Consider the following 16,583-nt stretch of genomic DNA (forward strand, 5'->3'; position numbering starts at 1 on the left):
GACAGCACCACACTGGCGGGGAGGGTTTCAACATGTGAATTTTAGGGGAGACACGCACATTTGGTCTATAATAGTGATCAATTAAAGCAGTCACAGAAAACTAAGCGATTTCTTGAAAACTAACCCATCCACAACTGAGAAACGGACAGCAGATAAGGGAGCTATTCTTGGCTGCTTCTCTCAGCCTGTCCGTGCGGCGGCTGCCCGGGGCCCGGCCCACCCCGGCCCTGTTCCCGGTGGAAGGGACTTGCCTCTTCCCTGACGGAGTAACAGGCCAAGCCCAGGGAAGGACATCACCCCCTCAGTGGCCCCACCTCGCCCCTGGCCCCACAGCGCGCATCCTACACACCGCACACTCGCCTCACCTCGCAGCGTCTGACGGAGAAGGGGCACCCCTCCCCAGGCCTGGCTCCCCTCCTGGCTCTGCCAGCAGCCACGAGCTCTCAGCGGCAGCAGGCACGGCGGGGGAGTCCCTTTCCGGGTGGGGCCGCCCCTCATCAGTCACTGCAGGTGAGGTTCTAGGTCGTGATTGGAGACGGACCTGGGGAAGGTGCCGGCCTGGCTGCTGCAGGGTCGGGCAGCTCTCCCTGTGACCGCAGGCCGGCCAGGTCTCCCCACGCCCCCTTCCACGGGAGGCTCTGAGAGGTGCGTGGAGGTGAGTGAGCAACGTGGACCTCCGACCTCTAGGTCCCACTGATGGGGCCCAGAGGAGGCTCCGCCCCCAGAGAGGACGGCTTTTTGGGACTGGCCAGCCTCCGACACCCACAGCGGGCCAGTCCCCCCAGCCACAGGTCAGGGAGTGTGAGCTGGGCGGGGGGGACTTTGGGGATGATTGGCGGACAAGTCGGAAATCAGGACTACCCTGGAAAATCCGGGAGGTTCAAGGGCTGGGTTGCCCAGAGGCCTGTGGGAAGCGATGCAGCGGAGCAGGGCCGGAACCCTGGCTCTGCCACCTTCTCGAGTGGGGACTCGAGCGAGGCCCCTTCTGCGGTAAACTCTCGGAACGGGGGCTGGCACTCGACCAGTCCTGCAGCGGTGGCAAACACCACAGGTGCCGATACCGGGAGGCACAGGCCGTGGCTCCTGCATGCCGGGTGTCTGGCCCGGGCGTGCTCTGCCTGAGGTCAAACAACAACTGGAATTCAGGTTCAGGGCTCGAGGCACAGGGCAGTGAGTCAGAGTGCTGGTTTCCAGGCCCATGACTCCAGCAGGCCTGGCCGCCACCTCCCCCCGGGGCCCCGTCATCCCTGCGCCCCCTCCCTCGTGTGGGCGCAGGCCCGCAGACGAGACGGAGGCTGGGGGTGAGGTCAGCCCTTCTGCACAACCCCGGGCCCACGCTTGGATTGGAGGCCTCTCTCTGCCCACAGGACGGGCCCTTTGCTGGCTGCTCCGGGCGCTCCCCTCCCCGCCAGCCCTCCTGGGAGGACCCCCCTTTGCTCACTGTTGCTCACCCCAGATTCCGATCTTCAGACTCATCGCCTTGGACGAGAGCCTCCAGCCGCCCACCCGCTGGGGTCAGGCCGGGACCCGGCCCGGAAACAGATGGGATCCGCCTGCTCTTCTCCCAGGCAGGAAGGGCAGAGGGAAGTCCCCTCATTCTGCGGGGCTCACCGTGGAGAAAGCTCACCTCCTGAGCTCCAGTTTGCCCGGCCGTGGCACGGGGACTTTTTTAAAGGTATGGAGAGGTGGTTGCTGTGCATGAGATGAGCACAGGCTGGGGGCAGTCAAGACACTTCCTCGCTTACTGTTGTCGTCTCAGGCAAGTCACAGCCCGCGTGGGCCCGGTTCCATTTGTGGAAGGAGACGACGAAGCGCCGTCTGGTCTGGTTGTAACCGTGGCCTTGAACCCCACGACAGGGGCCCGAGCCTCAGCCCCTGGCATCCGGCGTGCCCCGACTCTGCCTGGGAGCTTTCCACTTCTCCTGAGACTCTGGCGTCTGTCTGGAGCCCTCCCTCGCCCACAGACTCACCGCTTCTCAGGCTTTGGGACGTGCCTTCTCTCCTGGTGGGCCTTCCCACGGGGGCTCCCCCCAGATCCCTGTCACAGGTTGCTGTGCCTGTCCCCAGCTGCCATGTGTTGGGGTTGCCGATGGCTCAGTTGTGACCTTCTCTGGTATCTTTCCCTGAGCCAGTGGGGGGCCCTGCCTTCCACGATGCCCAGGAAGTTACCCCCACCCCACTCTCCGAGAGGCGGGCAAAGCCAAAGACACACACATGCAGGGTACAAAGGCCCAGGCCCCTCTGTGGAGGAGGGACATGTCTGCGGGGCCGTCTAGGTTCGGAATTCCCTGGACGGAAAGAGCAAGCTGCGTGTCTCCCAGGCGGGGAGGAGGGAGCGATGGAGAAGGCAGGGGCGGTGCACGAACGGCAGCCCAGGACTGAACGCTGGCCCCAGCGGCTAACAGTGGCGACCTGGGGGACTGCTCTGCGTCTCTAGGCTTCAGGTGCCTTGTGCACGGGTGTGGGTCCTGATGCCCACTTTGTAGTACTGACACAAGCATTTGAGAGCAAAGCCCCTCGTATGGTGCCGGTGCACAGGGTGACCCGTGACCTTGGCTGCCCTTGGGAGGCGGAATGGGGCAGCTGGCCCAGGAGGCCAGGCGGGCGGGCGGGGGCAGCAGTCACGCCCTCCTTAGCCTGGCAGGAAGGGCAGGCAGCCAGTCAGTCCCAGGCTGCACACTTCCGAGTGCACTGGTGGTCTTACAGCCCCTTCTCTGGGGACTCAGTTCAGGAACCACACTGCCCATAAACAAAACCCAAAGCCAGTGAGCTGTTCCCTGGCTGATGTAGTTCAGTGGATTGAGAGCGGGCTGCAAACCAGGCATCACAGGTTCGATTCCCAGTCAGGGCACAAGCCTAGGTTGCAGGCCATGGCCCCCAGCAACCGCACATTGATGTTTCTCTCCCTCTCTCTCTCCCTCTTCCCTCTCTAAAAATAAATAAATAAAATATTAAAAAAATTAAAAAAACAAACAAAAAAAGAAATAACTCAAAGCCAATTTCTGATGCTCAGCGTTGGTTTGGAGGTCATCTTCCCTGGACATCAGCCTGTCAGGAGGCCCTGGACTTGCACGGGTCTCTGGTGGACTTCCCACGTGGCCCAGGCCCCCTCCAGCCCACACTGCTGAGCCCTCCGCTCCAGTGGCCTCAGGCCGCCAGTCAGCAAACCCAAGCCAAGGTGGCAGAGGCCACCAGAATGGCAGCCAACCCATTCAGCTGAGAGGCCCCCCTAGGACACCGCATGGTCCCCTTCCGATAGCTGCTATTGAGGGAGACAGAGTCCACCCAGGGGACCCGTCCACGCTGGGCACCCCAGGCTGCCTCCAACACAGGCCTCCTCGGAGGGCTCAGGCTGGGCTCACCGCGACGGTTTCCGGCTCCTGGATTCTGGTCCCTGGGTCACTGCTTCCCGTGTCACAATCCCACGTGTCCTCAGGCAGGAGCAGGTGGCCATCAAGGGGCCTAAAGGAGGCTTGAGAACTTCCAGGACCCTCGCCAGGCCTCGGGCCACCACGTACGGAAAGGGCCTCCAGCCCCAGAGGGGCACGGCGGTGACACGGGTGGGACTCCCAGAGACTATCGGGGGGCTGGGTCAGGCTCCGGGGAACAGGCGACGGGGCCTGAGGCGAGAACACCGCCTGACAAGGCAGGTTCCGCCCCTGGGTCCGGAGTCTCCAAGTTTATCGGTTAGATCCCTTCCTCCTCCACAGGCCCGGGGAGGCCGGGACCGGCACTCGCACCTGGGGTGCATCTACCCCTAAACTTCCCCTTCTTTTCGGCAGAAGACAAGCCCGTTGCAGACACCGGCCTAGCCTTCCTCAGGCGAGACTAGTCGTTAATGAGTCACTTCCGTTTGCTGAGTGCTTAATAATAGGCCACGTGCTTTGCACACACACACACGGCCTCATTGGATCTCACACCCCAGGGCCTTATTATTTTACTCCTTCTGCGGCTGAGGAATCAAAGGTCCAGAGCGGTTCCCTGGCTTGCCCGGGCCACGAGGTTCTAAGTGACCCGGCCACTCGGCCGCAGAACCTAGGTCCGGCTGGCTGCGGAGTGCACGCCCAGGTCACCATGTTGCTCTGTCCGCCAGGGGCGGGACACGCCCGGGAAGGGGTGTCCCCTTCTGTCCTTCTGTCCTCAGGTTGCAAGATCTTCAGGTTGAGAGGCGAGAGGGGGCTCCCCACACCTACCCACCCTGAGCAACCACAAACAGTGGCTTCCCGGGGCGGGACGGGCGGAGTGTGGAGTCGGCCACCTCCCACAACGCAGGGAGTGTCCTCTCCTACCCGGGCACGTCTCCACCGGCAGCCAGACTCCGTGACTGGGAGAAACAAGGACACCACGGGGACACGTCCCTGGCTCCTTGGGACCTTCACGAAATTGTACAGTGGGACGTTTTCTTCCCATCACTGAAATACCACACGGCCAAGAAAAATGAGGAACCGCACGCAAGTAGACAGAAGGGAAACAATCAGACGTGGGACTCTTAGCCAGCGATCTGTGGGCAAAGTCCCTTCTCTCTTCGGAAGGGTTGGAATTGCACTGTAAACGCACGCTGCTTTATGGACGAGCAAAGTTCCATGTTTACAAGTTTGTTTGTTTTTTTAAATCTCCCTGTTTTTCTGAACCAGTTCCCTTGGGTGTGTGTAGCCTGGGGGAAGCATGGCTGGGTGGTCCCCCACTCACTGTTTCAGGGTCTCAGGGGCCAACCTCATTTCCTCGGCAGACGTGAGCTGCCCCTGGGTGCCACCTGCTGCGGGGCTTCCCGGGCAGCACCTCCTGGCGCACTGACAGCACCAGCGCTGGCGCTGACCGTGAGCTCCCGTCGTCCACTGGTGTGGCGACACCTCCAGCCCCAAGGAACCACCACCATGCTCCTGGCCTCTCGGCCCCTGTCCGGAGCGCGCTGGTGCGTTCCCCAGATTCCCAGACCTGGGGACCTTGCGGGAAGGGCACCCAGGCAGGCTGTCAGCCAGCGTCTCCCCTTTCCTGACGGTCGCACGTCACGCGAGGCTGGGTGAGGGGACCTGGCCCCAGAGGGGCCGTACGGGGGTCTGGAGGCCAGGAAACACAGGTTTGGAGCCTGGCTCTTCCACTTGCTGGCTGTGGACACGGAGCAGATTGCTGAAGCCGGAGCCTGGGTTTCCTCACACTCATGAGAGAACACTTCCTCCCCTCCAGGGTGTTCGTGGGAACGAGATGACGTGATGCGAGTGAACTCTTGGAGCCCGGTTCTGACCTAATGAATAGGCAGCTAATAAAGAACTGAGGTCATTTCCGACCCCCCTCCCCGCCCCCGGGGAGGAGTGCGCTCTGTTCAGTTTTTCCATTATCCTGTCTCTCCGTTCCACTGAGCCCTCGCGTCCAAAAGCTTTGTCCCCTCGCAGAAAAAGGTCTCCGGAGCCGTGCTGGGCGAGCCGGTGGCCTCGAGGCTTCCCTGGCCCGATGCTCCGGCCAGACTAGGGGCAGACAAAGGGCTCCCTACCCTCCTCACCCCGAGTACCGGACCACCTCATCTGTTCGCTCATATCTGATGCACATTTTCCGGCACTCGGAATGGCGTTGTGTGCGCCCGAGCCAGGCCTGGGGACGTCTCGGATGCCTGCCCGGGAGTGCTGGCCCCTGCCTGCCCCTCTGATCCTGGTCTTCCCCTGCTCCCCTCACCACGTTCCGTTTCTGGATGAAACCCGTCCCACCTCGGCCGAAGATCAGGGAGAGGAAGGGCCAGCCAGACACGAGGGTTCAGATGCACCAACCGACCCAGTGGTCCTCCCGCGGAGCGCTCACGGTTCCCTGATGCCCCAGCGCACCTCAGCTCACTCATCCAGGGTTTCCGGGCACGGGGACCGGGCACAGCACCGAATCTGAGCCACATGTGAGAACCAGCAACTTAACTGCTGTTGCGGATGAGCCTGACCGCTCCCCACGCACCTCTCTTCGTAACGTCCACGGGGAGCCGGCTCACAGCCAGTGCCGCTGACGGTGACGGACCCCCTCGGTCCGTTCCCGACTAACTCCCCGTGTGGGGATAAGGTGGCTGTCCCAAGATCACACAGATGTGCCCAAGTCACGCACGACAAGCATTTTATTACATTAAAAAAAGTCATCTGTGAACTGCTGAACTGCAGGGGAAGCTGCATCTGCGGCTACTTCAGAAAAGTGGCATCGGGGAACAGATACAGGTTTTCAGCATCCCAGAGTGGCTAGAATCTCCTCCACTCTCTCCATTAGACAGTCATCCATGGCTTTGGTCAGTTCTGCTGAGAGCACCGAATTGCTGCCCTGACATAAAACCAGGGCTACCCTGGTGTGCTGACAACACAGGTCCCTTTCCGTCCGTGTCCCTGGCCGCCAGACTGCTGTGGCTTGGACACAGGAGGCCACGCCCCGGTGGCATCTGTCCCAGGCCTCTGCGGTGACACGATGCTCTTCCCAAGGGCTGGCTCTGGGGGCGGTTTCAGTGGCGGCACCGCCATCTGCAGCCCACGTGAGCGGGCTGCGGCGGGCTGTGTGGCTGGTTCCGTCCGAGGCAGCGAGCGGCCTGGTTCCACCTCACTACGCAGCAGCACACTTTCTGTCCCGAGGGGGTGTCAGCCAGGCGGCTCCTCGCTCCGGGCAGGGAGTGGGGCTTTGCCCCAACGCAGGCCTGGCGGGCACGTCCAGCCGGGCCGGGCAGGGCGTGACCTGCAAGGTGAAGCTGAGGGGCGGCGGGGACACTGGCAGAGGGACTGGCAGCGCTGCCTTTTCGGTCAGAGCAACTTCTGAGGGCCCCACCGTCCACTCCGTCTGCAGGGCACATGGGCGTGACCCCAGTGGCTTTCCCCCTGGGCTAAGAGGTGAGGAGCCCACCCGCCATGATGCCTGGGCTCTGTCCCTGTCCCAGGTGGCTGTCCGTGCTGCCCCCGCGCCTCGTGGGCTGGCTCAGCTCACCCTCCTGCTCCTGGGTGTGGCGGAGGCAGTGGGGTTCCTGGGACCCAGAAGCACCCGGGCTGCGGCTCGAGAGGCAAGGTGCCCGTTCCTGCCACTTCTGCTCCCACCCAGCTGCACGCCCGCTGGCTCCACATGGGGTCCGGTGGCTTCCTCCAGCACGTGGCGGGGTGGGGGGGGAGCAGGACAGGTGGTCTTGCCCCCTTTCGCTCCCATTTCTCCTCTGCCCACCCTCACCCCTGCACCAGGCCACGCCACACAGGCACGAAGGCCAATGTTCAAGTCATCTGCATCTCCCCTGCCCCTGGGCCAGCACCGGTTCCTGTCCCCCCCACTGTCACTCCTGCACCAGGAAGTTGATGAGGGCCGTTCTGGGGGAGAGAAAGGCTTTCTTGATGCTCCGCCCCTGGAGGTGCCTGGCGCCCAGCTCGCTTTGGAGAACAAGCTCGTGCACTTTGTCCTGGTCCCGGGCCACCTGCTGGGGCACGGGGACTTTGCCACAGGCTCTGTTGTTGATCTGTGGAGACAAGCCAGAGACACGGGGCACTGAGAGGGGCAGGCGCCCGAAACCCACCCCACTCTCTGCGAGGGGCCCGCTGCGCCTGCGTCTGCGGGGGGCAGAGGGGATGCGGGGAAGAACGGAGGGAGAGGCAGCACCAGCCGCCCCGTCACCGCCATGGTGGAGACCCTGCCCCAAACCCTTCCAGTGTGACGGCTGCGGCTGTGTCCGGGGGTGGGGTGGGATGGGGACAGCTGTGTCACTGGGGACCGCGTCCAAGCGCAGATCCAGCTGCAAGGGTGCCACTGAGAGCTTCTCCTAGGCCTCCAGAGGACTGACTTCTGGGGACCACAGTCCACCCCCCTGTCTGAGGGCTGGTTCCGGAAGGGGGCGCTCGGTGAGGGCCTGGAAACCGGACCTGCATCCCACAGACAACTAACTCCCCTGGCTCAGAACCAGGCGTCTGTGGGCGCTCACGGAGTACCAGTCCAGCACGGACCAGCTTCGCATCAAATACGGGCTGGTATCACCGCCGCCGCGGAAGTGCCCGTGGCCCTGACAGCCCCCAAAGAGCCGCCCTTCGAATCCTGCCCCCCACTGCTCCTGCTAGAACACTTCGATTTCTTTCGCTGACACTCCTGCTTTTCACTTGGAAAACGGTCACTGTTAGGATGAAAAGTTACCAGGAACAATTTCTCAAGTTTCCACCGAGAGCGTATCATCCAGTGTTCCTGAACCACCCACCTCATTTTTCTCAGATTTCTGTAGCACTAAGTGTCATTTTTACGGCTGCATTAGCCCAGTTTACTGCGTGGGGCACAAATAGAGCATTGTATCCCGAAATATCCTGGAACGCGGGGGGGTTTTAATAACAAAACAGAGCCGGGCTGCACAAGGCAGGGCTTCTGTGTTCTGAGCTGGGGGGCTCGGAAGTGCCGTTTGGAGGACTCTGGTCGCTTTCCTTTCCTGTTTCCAAGTCATTAGATGCTGCCTTCTTTCAAGGCCACGTGCTGGGGCGGGGTGGGGTGGGGGGACTGAGACCTTGGAAGAGACCTCCCACCCCGCCACACAAAAGCCTCGTCCCTTGTGAAGTCCTGGGAACCCCGAATGTGGAAATCTCAGGATGTGTACTCGATAACGAATCCGTGCACTGGCCCTCCTGTCTCTGTTCTGTTTTGTTTTTTTTTTTGTTTTTTTAAGGAAAGAGAGGCCCAGGGTAGGGTCTCCTCTGGCTGCCAGCCATGACGTGGGGTCCTGGGGAGACAGAGCACATTCTCTTACGGGGGGCAGACTCTGGGTGGCTCTCAGGCTGGGACCGACAAGCGGTGGGACCTCAGGCCTCAGTGTTCTCTTAAGGACAGAGCCCCTGGGTGGGGGAGGGAGGGAAGCGACAGAACCTTGACACGACTGACCAGCTCGCTCCTGTCTCACTTCCTCTGCTCCCATCAAGGTTCCCAGCCAGGGTGGCGGGAGCGAGCTGGTCCCTTCTGACGCACGGCCTCAGCACAGCAGTGGCCCTGCCTGGATTCCCGGCCCAGCGGCCGCGGTGCCTCCCGCAGCCAGGGGCTGACCCTGAGCCCTCACGGGCGGGGCCCGTCCCAGGGAGCTGAGTCATTCCTGTCTACAGGGGGTCCCCGGGGGAGGCCCCGTGACCTCTGGGTGTGCAATGGGTGCCCGGGGGGCTTCCCCACGCTGCCCTGGCCACCGCTCATGGTTTCGGGCTCCCTGGGACGCCCCCAGTAGCTTACCCAGGGCAGTCCCTTCTGGGCGAGAGGGTCCCAATCACGCCCCGCCCACCCTGGGCAGGAGACATGGGTTAAATGAACAACAGCCATCCGGTTGGGGCTTCCAAAGGGGAAGAGACACTTTCAAATCTCACACAGCGGCTGTCAGACGTTAGAGACGTTTCTAGTCCCCATTCAGTGGCCCTCTGTCTCTGCCACCCCCACGTCGTCTCTGGCCTCAGCCTCATTCTCTTGGGCTTCCCCCACCCCAGCGGCCACCACGCGCTGACGGGGCGGGGAGCCCTGGGGATGAGAGCCCCACTGCCGGAGCTCGGAGCTCGCACTCCCCCGCCGTCCCCTTGGGTGGGCCTGTGTCCTCACGCAGCCACTCCCGCCCCACTTCACAGACGGGGAAGCTGCGGCGCCTGCGGGGAGGCCGCCCGCCCAGCCCCGCCCCCGCACAGACCCCCCACTCCTCTCCGGCGCCTGCGCCAGCCCAGGCTCCCTGTCCCGGTGCCACGAGGGCTCTCCCTGCCTTCGCTCCCCTTCTCTCGGAGGAAACGCTGCTGCTGCTCCTTCAGGGCCAAGGCCCCGCAGCCCCTTCCTCACCGCGCCTTTTCCAACGTGCCGCCTGCCGGGAGCGGCCACACTCACTCCTGCGGCAGCCGGCACTCCCCCGGCGAGCGATGAAGCCCAATTCTGCCCCCATTTCCTCCCGGTGAAATGCGGGGGAGGGTGAGCCACCCACCTGCCTCGTCTGTGGGGTGGGCGGGGGTCACCCCAGGGCCGAGGAGCGGGGCCACTGAGCCAGTGTCTGGAGAGTTCTCAGGGCCCCACCAGGTCAGCGCTCACTTCGGGCCCCCGGGGGGTTGTGCCATGAGTGCGCCCAGAGTGGTCTGACCGCCTCCGGCACGGTCCCGGCGCGCTCCTCCAACGCCAGGGAAGGCAGACGCCGCGTTGGCCCCCATTTTCCAGCAGAGGAAACTGAGGCTTAGAGGCTGATGCAAGGGTGGCCGGACTCCCAAGCTCTCACTTCGTAACCCCGAGGCTTCACGAACCCCCTGCGTGTACGACAACGCATGTGCTCCGAGACGGTCCCTCGGGGCTCCACATCCCTCGGATCCGGCACAGCCCCGTCATGGGCACAGAGAGCGCAGGGAACACGGGCACGGCTGAGCCGAGTCACGCTGTGCAGTGCTGCAGCTTCCCTGTCTGGCCGTGGCACCGACCGAGGTCACGGGGGAAGGGACCTGCACAGAGGTTCTGCCACGCGGCACGGGGCCCTGACAGGCAGAGGGTTGGGCTGAGGGCTGGGCGGGCCAGAGAGGCCTGCCAGGGCCTCCCAGACGGAGAGGACACGGCCGCCCCACCACTACCCCACCCCCTGGCCGGCAGCACGGCCCTAATGCAGGAGCCGCGGGAGCCACTCACCAGGACGGCCATCTGCACCACGTCCGGCTGCTGCAGGAACTGCGGGTCCACGGTGGGCCACGGCTGGAGCAGCACGGCGGCGTCCCAGGCGTAGTGGGAGCACAGCTTCTGCGGCACCAGGGCCAGGCCTGCAAGGTCAAGGCCGGGGAGAGGGTCAGTGAGTGTGCTTGAGGCTCCGGGCGGCCGGACGAAAAGCGTTCACCCCAACACAGCCAGGCCGGGCGGACCGAGGCAGCCCCCGAGGCCACACCGTGGCAGTGCGGAGCCTGCCGAGTGCCCCCCACGTACGCCGGCCTGGCTAATCCTCCCCGGTGAAAGGTGGCCTTTTCCTCAGACTGTGCCCAGAACTGGAGGGTGCATCTGGGAAGACGCGGCTGCAGCTCTGCTGGGGGAGGGACACCTCGAGTTCCCGAGCGCAGGGCCCGAGCCGGAGCTGCACTCACTTCCCGTCTGGCCTGTGGGCGCCTGCGGTCTCACCGACTGGGCCTTCCCCCACAGTCGAGGCAGCCGACAGGCCCGGGACAGCAGGGACCGCCTCCCCGCCTCCACGGCAGGGTCTCCAGCTTCCTCTCGGAAGCTGTTCCCGCCAATTATCAAACTGGGGAGAGTGGTCCTTGGCCAGGGTGGGTCAGACGTGCAGAAGCACGAGAACTGTGCTTGACTCTTACGTCCCACGGGGCCTCATGCTGCAGCCCCCAAAGCCGAGGCGGCCACACCCAGCACGCTCCCTGCTCGGCACCCACGGGGCGGCCGGGACAGCGGTCAGGGCTCAGGACTTCGCCCAGAGGTTCCAACACAGGGGGACTCAGATGTCAAAGCCTCCAGATCTCACAGGCACCATAGATGCACCCAAACTCGGACATACACACATCAGAAGAACAGGTCCCGGGGCACAACTAGTGTGGCCAGGTGCCCGTGCTGGGGCGGCCCCGGGGCAGCTGCATGGCCCTCACGCAGGGGCAGTGGAGGGGGGTGGCCCCCACCCACCACCCCCTTGTGATTGGCCTTGAGACTAGGAGATGAACTTGGGGGGCGGGCGCGTGGCTCAGGGGATGGACTAAGGCCGAGGCTGGGACAGAGGCGGTGATGCCCCCAGTGCCAGCCCCAAGGACACTGGGCTGTGAGGGACGAGCTTCCATCTTATGTTCGTTGGTGACAAAAACAATGCACGCGCTTTGCAAAAAATCTGTAAAAGGTCGAATATATAGGAAAAAATCAAGTCCTACTAAACAGCGTTTCTAAACACTTTTATTTTGAAGGACGGTAATGTTATGCATTTAACGAACATTTCTACATACAACCCGCCCCAGCAAAACGAAGCCAAACCACTGCTGTGGTTTTATTAAAAACTTATCTGAACAGATAAAAGGTCGAAAGGAAATAAATCGGAACAGTAGCATTGATTATTCCCGGGACGGAGAAGTATGAGTGCTCTTCTGTCTTTCTTTTTAAACATTTAATAGGCTTTCAAAAAGAACATTTAGGACTTTTGCAATTTGCAAAGGTAAAACTGTGTTTAAAACTTAGGTTTTCCCACGACGTAAGACCAGTCCAGGGTTTTTCTTCCGGTTTCTTTCCAAGGCTTCATTTCCTCCCCCGTTTCACTTTTGGGTTTATCTGTAATTTGTTGTGTGTCTAACGTGAAAAAACATTGACCGGGTTTCACTCAACACGTTCTTCCCCCCGTCGGTTCGTGACTCCCCTTTACAGCACGTCGCCCTAGAGCCGCGCTGAGGACGGGTCACCGCGGGGCAACTCCACGCGCCCGTCTGCGAGGAGGCGGCAAACGGGGCCCCACCAGGGCCAGCAGACACGCCGAGTCTTTCGTGGGGAGGCCTCGCCCCCAGAGCAGCGGCCACCCTGTCTCGGCTGAGCGCGCAGTGGCGGGCTCCGTAGCTTGCCGCAGACCGCCACAGCCGGCCCACCGCGGACTCCCAGAGCGGCGCCGGCCCGTGTTATCCTGCGGACCTCCGTGCTGACTCTGTGTCAGCATCACAGATTCACGTGTCGCAGCCTTCCTTGCACGTGTTCCTGTCCGGCACTCTGGCCGCCCACTGCTGCCCGGTCCGTCTGAGGTCGGCGACGGCCCTTCAGGGCCCGCAGGTCCAGGGGGCACCGGATAGGCGCCTGCGCCCGCTGCCCCTGGGACTCCCGAGCTCGCAGGCGAACCTGCCGCATTTCCGACAGAGGTGCCCTCGGGCAGAAGCAGGGAGGAGCACCCTGCTTGCTCCGCAGAAGGGCCCTGTTAGGACTCACATCGGAACAGAAGGCGGAGGTCACGGAGGGAGAGAATCCTTCCTTTATTTCAGCAGGCTGGCCTGGGACGGCGCGGCTGGCGGCCCAGCTGTGCTGGAAGAGCTCCAAAGCCTCCGCACGGCCTTGCACAGGATGCCTGGCAGATGGAAGGACCTTGGACACAAAGGTTCTGGGCAGAGACCCTTGCAGATTCCACTTTAAAAAAACGAGGAAGCCCGGCCTTCCTGGAGCAGTCAGGATGCTTATTTATAGCTGCCCGGCCCGCATTTCCCTGCAGATGGGCGTGGGGCCTCCCGCTGGAGGAACAGAAACTCGTCCCTGGCCCACGGGGCGTCTGTGCCTCCCTGCCCTCTTCAGGGAAGTGGAAACGCCTACCATTTGCGTGGCAAATACAACAGTTTCTTCACGTGACACGGGCGGGGGGCTGGCCTTGGGAAGCCCGTGGAGAGGTCTGCGTGGGCTGGGAAGTGCAGGCCTGGCCCACGAGCCCCCACTCGGGGCCAGCCGGGCCCGTGCCCACCCGCTTCCGTTCCCTCCTCTGGGAGAGCTGTCATCGCTGCCAACCTCCCTGGGAAAGAGCCGGATCAAGACCCCTCTCCCACCCGAGAGCTGACGAGGTCGCCCAGCCGCTCGGAAGTGCGTGCTGGGTGGTCACGGTGTCTGTGGGCGGCCAGTCTCCCGGTGTCCGTCTCCTGGCCTGCCCTCCCACACATGGCGGACTTAGGGATGCTGACCCCACTGTGCCTTGTCCGGCCCTGGCAACCACAAGGAAGTGGACAGAAGGTCAAGCCACTGCGCTCAGCCTTTGCCTGCAGAAGCCCACGGATCCTCTGGAAATCCACCCAGCTTGTTCACACATGTGTGCTCCCGGCGGCCTGCGTGCGGCTGGGGGACGCCCACACACCTGCAGGCTCCTCAGTGTCGGCGGAGACCCTGCCGGCCTTGGACGGAGACCGCTGACCTGGAAGCGGTGCGCCCAACGGAGACCACCCGCCCGAGGGGCCGCCCGTCTGACTGGGAACAAAGGGCACTCGGAACCGGGCTCCAGGCTTCGGCGGGAGACTCACTCGGTGGGCGTTGTGCTCACTCCGCCTCCTCCGGCACGGGTCCCCCTCGGGCTCCGGGTTTTCTGAGCAGAGCCGTCGTTTCCGTCGGGGAAGCCGTCTCCCAGCATCTCCCAGCGGCTCAGCTGACGCCTCTTCTGTCTGTCTGTCTGTCTGTGTGGGTGGTATCTCGAACGCTGCTTCTCCTGGCGTCACTCCCAGAACCAGGGCAGCGGCCCCGACGCCCTCTCCTGAATCCCTGCCTCAAAGGACGCACCGGAGCACCGCCCACCCGCGGCGGCCTCCTCGTCACTCGGAGCCACCAGGGCGGCGCACACTTTGCCGCGTCCTTCTCCTTCTCGTGGCTCCGTGTCACTTCGGCGCACCTGGGTCTTCGAAAGGCCGCGAGGGCAGCTCCCACTCGGTGGCGTGTTTTGCAGAGTGTGCGGCCAAAGCGCCTGTTTCAGGAACTGATGCATTTCAGGCAACATCTCACGGCTTCTGGGAAGCGTCGCAGTGAGTTCTGCTGCTTCTCAGAGGCCCCGGATAAGAGCGGCGTGTCTCCCACGGGCTCCTGCAAACGTCCAGGGGGTGCGGGCGGCCACCCAGCGCGAGGTCTGGGGAGCTGGGCCCGGGACCGCCGCCCGCACGGCGGCTGCTCACTTCACGTCCACTTCCTCGTGGGCCTCTGCGCGGCCAGGATCGCGGGCTCAGCGGGGCTGCAGAGACCCCCGCCAGCACTGCCCTCCCTCTCCCAGGTGGACCGTGGCTGATTCAGCAAAACGCTTCAATGGCATATGTATTCTACTCTTTGTCTTCTAACCAAGAAAGAGACTATAAACCTCACAGCATTTTAAAAAGTAGTTCCGTGTTAAAATGACAAAAAGTGGAGGTGAGGAAAGGAGAAGGACAAATGGTTAAAGAAAGTGGTTTAAAGTAAAGGATGGTCAAATTATTTCTTAAAGGAAGATACAGAGAGTCTAGATAGCCTCTCAGAATGACCAGTGCGCCCGGCAGACGTCCTCACGGGGCTGCCCCGAGACGGAGGAGCCGGGACCCGTCTCCCATCTGCCCAAGCATCAGGACCCCCAGGAGCGGGTGGGAACCACAGCTGCTCCGGCCAGCCCCAGGTCTCCCAGGGGTGCGAGGGGCGTCCACACCGAGCCAGCCCGAGCCTCAGGCGCCTGCTTCAGGAACCCCGGTCTCAGCGAGGGGATCTGAGACCCGCAGAGCACTTCTGGGGCCTTTTCTCCGTCCGTACGGTGGGACTAAGCATGAGTTTTCACCTTGACCAGGTGGCACGGGGTCACGATACGAGACTGCCAGGACTGGAGCACGAGAGAGAATGTCCCATAGGGACATCAGGGTCCCCGTCGGTCTGGGAACACTGGTCCGAAGCGGGGCAGAGCCTTTCCCTTGGGCCGCGGCAACCACGGAGGTACCACTATTCAGAGCACAAGACGAGGGCAGTGCCGGACACTGGGCCCCCTGGCTGAGGACACCCGGGCCCCACGTCACATTCAGCGCGAGGCCCTAAGCACCTCTGGGGGAGGAGTAACCGGCCCGGCAGGGGCTCGCCCACCTACCTGCCCAGAGCTCGGAGGCGACGTGCGGGGCCATCGGAGCAGCCATCACCAGCAGGGCGCCCAGCGCGTCCTCGAACTCGGGGCTGTGGAGGACCACCCCCGGCGAGGCTTGCTGAGGGAGGAAAGCACAGCGTGAGGACGGGAGCCCACGGAGGAGCGTGGGCAGGCTCAGCCGCGGTCGGAAGAAACCCTCTGGACCGGCTGCTTCTGCTCCGGACAGAGGACTGACCCCCGAATGACAGTACTAACAGCCTGAGCAGCGGCAAGTGCATCCCCGTTAACTGAGCATTTATTTGCTAGGTCCTCAGCCTGACCGACACTAACTCATCCGGTGCCCCGGGCTGCCCCCGAGGGCGGCATTGTTACCGGAGGGACAGAGGAGGCGGCGCTAAGGATGACAGACAGGGCAATCTGCGCCCCCGGGTGCAGGGTCGCCCAAGTGCAGAGTCCAGGTTAGACCCTGGGGTGGTCTTCCTTCAGAGCGAAACTCTGAACCCCTGGGCTGGGCCTCCTGGGTGCAGAGAGACAGGCTCTGCAGCGGGAGACCCCCAGGGCGGGGGTCCTCCGGCCCCCATTCTCTTCCTGTAAACACACGTCCTGCCCGAGGTGTGGCTCACCAGCGCCGTCGTCCCCATTTGATTTGAGACGTATCTACTGGACACCGGGCTTTAGGGATCCAGTGTCCGGAATATTTGTATTATGTTTGACGGGGTCAACGTCTCTGCCCTCCAGGAGCTTACGGTCACTAGGGGAACCAACACAGGAAACTAGGGTGTCACAGGGCTCGATGGGTGGGGAGGAGGGGTGGCCAGCACACCTGCGCGTGAGCTGGGGCGTGTGGTCTACCAGTGGCCTGGACGGGACACGGGCTGTCCCCAGGCGGCCGTGGGGAGCAGGCTTCCCCGCGCCCTGAGCCAGTCACGGTGAAAACCAGCCCCACGCAGGTGGGCTGCTGAGTACGCGCTCCTCGCGCCCTGCAACCAGAACAGGTTTGTTTCATTTTACATGCTTGTCACAGTTCAAAGTCAGGGCCCACGTGATGCACTTTGGGGGACTAGAGAGGCCACAAATATTACACATGGTCTTTTTAGTAAAGCACTGGTATATGAGTGAA

At 62.9% G+C, this 16,583-nt stretch overlaps 1 protein-coding gene across 1 annotated transcript in view; it reads right to left on the bottom strand.

Annotated features, from left to right (window-relative positions):
• Positions 1-6,070: 6,070 nt before the first annotated feature.
• The window catches only part of LARS2 (leucyl-tRNA synthetase 2, mitochondrial), a 104,361-nt gene continuing 93,848 nt past the window's right edge, over positions 6,071-16,583 (bottom strand). Inside the window, exons 19-21 of the mRNA XM_045857243.1 lie at positions 15,470-15,581; positions 10,585-10,712; positions 6,071-7,447 (exon numbers count right to left, since the gene is read on the bottom strand). Of these exons, the coding sequence (XP_045713199.1) occupies positions 7,268-7,447; positions 10,585-10,712; positions 15,470-15,581 (420 nt within the window). The 3' untranslated portion in view covers positions 6,071-7,267. The remainder of the gene's footprint in view (positions 7,448-10,584; positions 10,713-15,469; positions 15,582-16,583) is intronic.

This window comes from Phyllostomus hastatus, unplaced genomic scaffold, assembly GCF_019186645.2.
Source record: "Phyllostomus hastatus isolate PE091 unplaced genomic scaffold, TTU_PhHast_1.1 phas_scaffold_129, whole genome shotgun sequence".
Classification (NCBI taxonomy): Eukaryota; Metazoa; Chordata; class Mammalia; order Chiroptera; family Phyllostomidae; genus Phyllostomus; species Phyllostomus hastatus.